At 38.3% G+C, this 6000-nt stretch overlaps 1 protein-coding gene across 1 annotated transcript in view; it reads right to left on the bottom strand.

The window, feature by feature from the left end:
• Nucleotides 1–6000, bottom strand: part of SPTBN5 (spectrin beta, non-erythrocytic 5) — a 79821-nt gene that overhangs the window by 11142 nt on the left and 62679 nt on the right. Inside the window, exons 39-43 of the mRNA XM_027674219.1 lie at nt 4112–4414; nt 3554–3750; nt 2295–2499; nt 1606–1800; nt 368–523 (exon numbers count right to left, since the gene is read on the bottom strand). Of these exons, the coding sequence (XP_027530020.1) occupies nt 368–523; nt 1606–1800; nt 2295–2499; nt 3554–3750; nt 4112–4414 (1056 nt within the window). The remainder of the gene's footprint in view (nt 1–367; nt 524–1605; nt 1801–2294; nt 2500–3553; nt 3751–4111; nt 4415–6000) is intronic.

The following is a 6000-nucleotide window of genomic DNA, read 5'->3' on the forward strand; positions in this document are numbered from 1 at the left end:
TTTTCTTTCAATGCCTTTTAATATCCATCATCAAACATAAAAGAAACTTCTTTAGATGTAACACACTAGTAGATGTGGAGCTGTAGTCTCCTGTAGTTCAGACGACACCTTTGCAATTATAATAACAATTTTGAATAGATTTTAGAAGAGAAGCTTATCTTTAGAAGCAAAAACTTTAATAATATAATATCACAATCTTAAAAACAGGAGGAAAAGGCCCTCTTCCGTGAAGCACAAAGAATATTTAAGGGTGCAATAAATTTATCTTTTGTTGGCCTGCAAGCAAGGCCTTTGAAAGGATTTAAAATCAACCTTTTTTTTTGCCATCTGTGCTTTTCTGCCACTGCTTCCTTACAAATGCCCTTACCTCTACTCCCTCAAGATGACTGAGAAGTGTCTGTACACCTGGAAGATCATACCCATAATCTTCTATATCCACCACTGCCTCTTTCTCCTGCATCCAACCCTTTACTTCATCCACATCATGATCGTACTGGTGAACTTGACGTGCTGCTCTTAGATTCTGCAATAAAGAAGTAATTTAATGGCAATAATGTATAGCATGTCTACAACACAAAAAAAGGTAACCCTAATATGTCATAATGCAGTAGAAACTGAACAAGAATGGGACTGAAACACCTTCCCAATTAAGTCATCTCCCTAGGACAGTGGAAAGAAGCAGATGTCTCCAAAGAGCAATTTATCCCTACATAAAAAGAATGATCAAAATGGAGAACATGAATTGTCCTCTAAAGGTAGGTCTTTACACCACAGAAAGTGTCCTAAAAAACTTGCTTGGGTAAAGGCCTACACTGCAAACTGTGAAAGTAAGAGGAGTTAAGTAAAATTCATATTTTTCTGAAATTAGAAGATTAAAAAATGTTCTAATACTATTTTATGGTCAAACTATATATTAACAATTGTCATACATTTATTTCTGCTAACAGACAATAGTGGGCTTGAGCCACCTTATAAGCAAAATGTGTATGCAACAGTAGTAGAAAAAAAGAATTGAGGACATCTGATATTTTATGTTCTCCTTAAAACAAACAAAAATGCTGAGTTCTAGGTATTGTCTCTGCTTTTTCAAACACATCTGTGACTGCAGTTTCCTGAGAGAGAGTGAGCTGATTTAACAGCTAACTGCTGCCAAAAGGTATGGGCTTTGACTCTGTGTCCTCTATCACATTCTCTCCCATATGCCTTCTTTGACTTCAAGTAGCTAACTCAGCAAAAAAAGCTGGAGACTTTCAATCTTGTTTAACAAGCTGTTTAATAGGTAGTTCAATAAAGAGACCAATAAGTGTCAGAGCTGGACTCCTATTAGTGGTGGCTTTGTTTTTCAGGAAACCAGAGTTAGCAGTGAATTAAAAAAAACCGATTACTTGAGGCTGATAAATATCTTTCAAGTATAAGCCTTGCCAGGAACAGTGGGGTAAGCAGTGGCTATAAAGGGAAATGGATCAAGAAAGAATTGAACAAAATGCACTCATTTCTCTTATAAACCTTCTGTTTCAACATGAGCAATGCACTGGTTTGGAAAAGAAAGAAGGATATGGGAGACTGCAGGGAAATCAGTAACCCAGTTTTTCATGTATTTCCTACCTCTGTCCTCATCTGAATGGCATGGCATAGTTTCTCCCAGGTTTCATTGATTTGCTTTGTTCTTGTCTCGATAATGTCCATCTTGCTATGGCCTTCCTTATACAGTTTAGATGTTAATTCATTTAAGGAGACAACTTTAGAATGTCCCAGAGGTTTCACCTCATTTACAAAATCTTTAAACTTTTTCTCCAGCACCTGCAGAATAAATGGGGACACAAAATTAGATATAAGAATTTCTGCCTATGAGAGAGACAGAAGGAATCACTTTCTCTGTTCTGTATAACACAAAAGCTATGTATTGCAAGCTACAAGTGCAAATCACTCAGCTAGAGGTGTGAATGCTGCATCCAAGTGTTTTCTATAGAATTTATTACAAGAGCATGGCCCATGGCCAAATTTTTTAGGTCCTGTCAAATTTATAATCAAGGTAAGCAGTGAAGTGTACTGACCTCACCTTATCCCAAGAAAAGCTAACTTTCTGATACACTTTCTTTTTCTGTTGGAGTATGCTACCTCAGAAAGCCCTGTATAACCAGACAGAAGCCAGACAGCTCCTGCTGCAGAGACAACTGGTTTACTTAGTTTTTGCAGATGTAACACGCTTCACTGTCAGCAGCTGCACAAACATTGCAGGAAATATATTCCTGCTTTGCCACACAACACATGCAATACCTTTTATTTTCTTTTACCTCAACATCATCTAAGTCCTGCCCATAGTTATCAGACTCTGCTACAGACTGTTTACTGGAAAGCCAGGCATCCACCAGCTGGAATTCTCTTTCAAACTGATAGAGTTGGAATTGTTCTTGTAGGCATTTTCTCTGCGTCTCAGACTTCTGTTGGAGAGACTGGTAGTCTGCTAGGATCCCCTGGAGCTTTGAAAGTATGATTGAGCTGCAAAGAACAAGAATCAGAAGGTATGTCTTTGTTTTATTGTTCTTTTTGAACATTGTCTTAATGCCTTAAGATTCTTCTAGTTTTTTGATTTTTTCTAATTTTTGTAAGCTTTATATGTAGTTATATAGCAGAAGTAGATTTTAGAAGCAGCAGCCCTTACTCTTTTACCCTTTAGCACAGTAGTTTACACATTCCTCAACCCCTACATACCCCATTCCATGCTCCCATATCAATATCACCTGAATTCCTGTAGAAAATGTTTAGTCTCTCTTAAGGAGTAGGCCTATTTTGTTTAAGAACATTTGAGCCTTGGCATGAACAGCAAAAGTACAGTCAAGAACTGGGTGACCGTGTACCCTTTGTGCTCTGAAGAAGATGAAGATGATGAAAAAGTGGTCTCAAAAAGCCCCCAGCCCCAATTCCAAGGAGGTGGGATGGGGGTGGACCAGGGTAAAAGCTACGGGGTGGAAACATTTGGGATTGGACAAGCAATATTATAAATTGTAACACCTGCACACGGCTGGGGTGTGCATCTTGTAATCTTATGCCTAGGCACAAATTAAACCCTTTTCTTATCTCATCTCCAATTAAATTGCTTTGGAGGTTTTTTTTTCCTCAGCTCCTGCAGACAAGAGCCTTTTCTGACATGCTGGATTTGCAACGCCTTGAAAATACAGAATAAACCAGAAAATGTCATGGGGTGAGTTCTGCTGTGCCATTAAAGCCAGCTAGTTCAAAAATTAAAGTATATAATATAAACGGTTGCTCTTTACACTTCCTTCTCCCCAGATATAAACACAAACTTGCAATAAAAACAGTGAACTGTCAAGAGTGTTTGTTTCCTTTCCAAAGCACTGTGGGAAAAAACAGTCATGAAAACATTAAAACAATCATCAAGCTTTTGGGGAGCTCAGTGTGTCTGATGGTGATGAAGGAGGGTTGGATGTCCCCTGAAGTCTTATTTCTGAAGGGGCCATCAAACTTTTCCATATTTGCCTTCTCTAGGCATTTCTGTTAGACCTGGAGAAGAAGCCTGTTCTCACTTTCCTACCTCTCTGGACTGTCTTTGTTTATTAAGCTGGCTCCTGTCTGCTGTACTTTCTCAATCCGGGACCTGAAACTGTCCATGTCCAGTTTGGTAGCTTCAAGTTTACGAAGTAAGACTTGTGTGGATTCTTCATTCTTCCCATAATCCGAGGTATCCAGAATGAAACTCCTCTCTGCCAGCCATGCCTCCACCTCCAGTAGCTGTATAAAATACAGGGATGGGCCTTAACATAGCTTGATTTAGGTCAAGATAAAGAAAACTGGAAAGCAGTGGTGCACTGATCTATCAGTGAAATTAGTAGCTTAGGTGTCTTCCTGTAACGCAGTCTAGCAGACACTTCCAAAAAACATGTACCCAGAACCCAGCAACTGCAGTTACATGTTACTCACTGCAGTTAGTTGAAAGGTAATTGTTATTTCTCCACTGTACCCATATTTATCAGATATGAAAAATCAGAAGAGTATGAATTCTGTTCCTTTCTCAGCACTTACGTCCATTCAACAATACAGATTCTTTTAAGCAAAGAAAGACCAAAATAAATCTCTCAGGAAACATCTTTACCTCATTTAGGAACAGATGGGCCTCATATGACTGCGTGAGCCTCAGTCTCCTTTCTTGAGCCTCTGCCTTCAATTTTTCTACAGAAGTCTCAAGTTCCTTCAAATGCTGCATAATCTTGGGTGAGGCCGAGTGGCCTCCCCTTACCAGTTTCTGTCCTGTACTGAGCACTGCTTTGGTCAAAGCATCCCGACTGTTTATCTCATTCTCCAAATTCTGGAAAGAGTAAGGGTAAAGTGACATATCAAAAATAAAAGTTATGGAGATTTTTATTCCAGAAAACCCAGTCATGTAATTATGAATTTGCTTTCTATTCATGAAGATGGGTCAGAGGTACAAAGTCCAAGTGCATGCTCTTAGTGGAGTGGAGGAGCCTTTTGGGGTGAAGGAGTGATTATATAGAAATCAAATTTAGCCATGGACTTTGAACTTTGTTGTGTATCCACCTCAGAGTCTGGAGGGAAGTGGTTGTAAGCACAAACCTCTCATCTGTAAATTCCACTGAAATATACTCACTGTCACTCCATTACATGGTGTTTCTTGAATGGTGTATCTATGTAAGAACAACCAATTTGCCTGCTCATTAGTTTTTATCACTTGCCAATGCCTTTGTAGAAAAGCATAACAGACATTGCAAATGCTGTGGGTATATATACTATTAGGCAGCCAACAGAACAAGGAGAGAAGAAAAATACCTGAACCAATTCTGAAAGACTTTCCTTGAAATTAATTTTTGAAGACGGGTAGATTTAAAAACTATATGCATACCTCTGTATAGCCTCTCATACGATATTTGCCTGGGTAGACAAGGACCATGCTGTGATTTGTCTGCAAGCATGTGTGCATTCCTTGGTTGACTATGCCTGAGCACCTGGAGCACAAGCCCCACAATTTTACAATTGTTCTGCTTAATTTCATAGCTATGAAACAGTAGCTTCAGAGTTAGACTGCAATGCTATGTTAATGCAGAAAAGACGTCTTCTATGAGGAGAGGAGCCGCTTTCTCAACTTAAGTGTCAAACTTGGCTTGGCTGGAAAAGAGCTCTGATTCTAATCTTGCCTTTAACTTCCACCTATTAATTTCAAGACAGTCACTATGCTGTTGAAAACTGACACCATATCTGTTCCAAGCCAAGCACCTGCTTGTATGCGTATTATATTTGTGTGTAAATGCTGTTTTGCAAGACAGTGTGGGGTTTTTTTCCCTTTGGTTAATGCATTTCATGCACAATCTCTTTTGTGGTAAAAACCCAAGTTTTTAAAATCTGGCTCATTAGGTTGAACAGTAGAGGCTGGAACTAATAGTATATTCAACTCTTGGCTGTTAAATTCTTGACTGCTATGTTACCTCTGACATTTGCTAGCTTGTAAATCAACATTAAAACAAGGTGTAGAGGCTCTAGCTACTAACACATTGAGAATTAAAACTTATATTTTAGTCCTGTTTCTAGAAAAATAAGAAGTAAGATGGCAGGAAAATTGGCATTTTATTATGTACTGATAATCTGGTCTATATCTCCCATTCTCACAGTTCATTGAAAAATTTTGAGACTTAGCTAATTAAAACTAAGATAATTGCAGCCTAAAGCAGCTTAACTGTTCCTTCAGTTATTTGAAATACTTTCTCAGATTAATTCAGCCCAAACATTCTTTTCTTCTGTGAACCTAATTGCCTTCCTACCATGTCAATCATAATTTTTAGGAGTAATTGCATACATAACAACATTTACACTTTTAATCTTGATGAAACAAGCTTTTCACTAGTACTGTTTGGTAATGATTGTGTCAAATGCTTGGGATTTCTCTCTCACTGTATATATATCACTACATTCAAAATTTTTATGATTTCTGTCTCTCCCAATCCTAAAGCAGGTTGAACAGATTTTTCCCCA

The sequence above is a fragment of the Neopelma chrysocephalum genome, unplaced genomic scaffold (assembly GCF_003984885.1).
Source record: "Neopelma chrysocephalum unplaced genomic scaffold, ASM398488v2 Primary Assembly neopelma1_24, whole genome shotgun sequence".
NCBI lineage: Eukaryota > Metazoa > Chordata > Aves > Passeriformes > Pipridae > Neopelma > Neopelma chrysocephalum.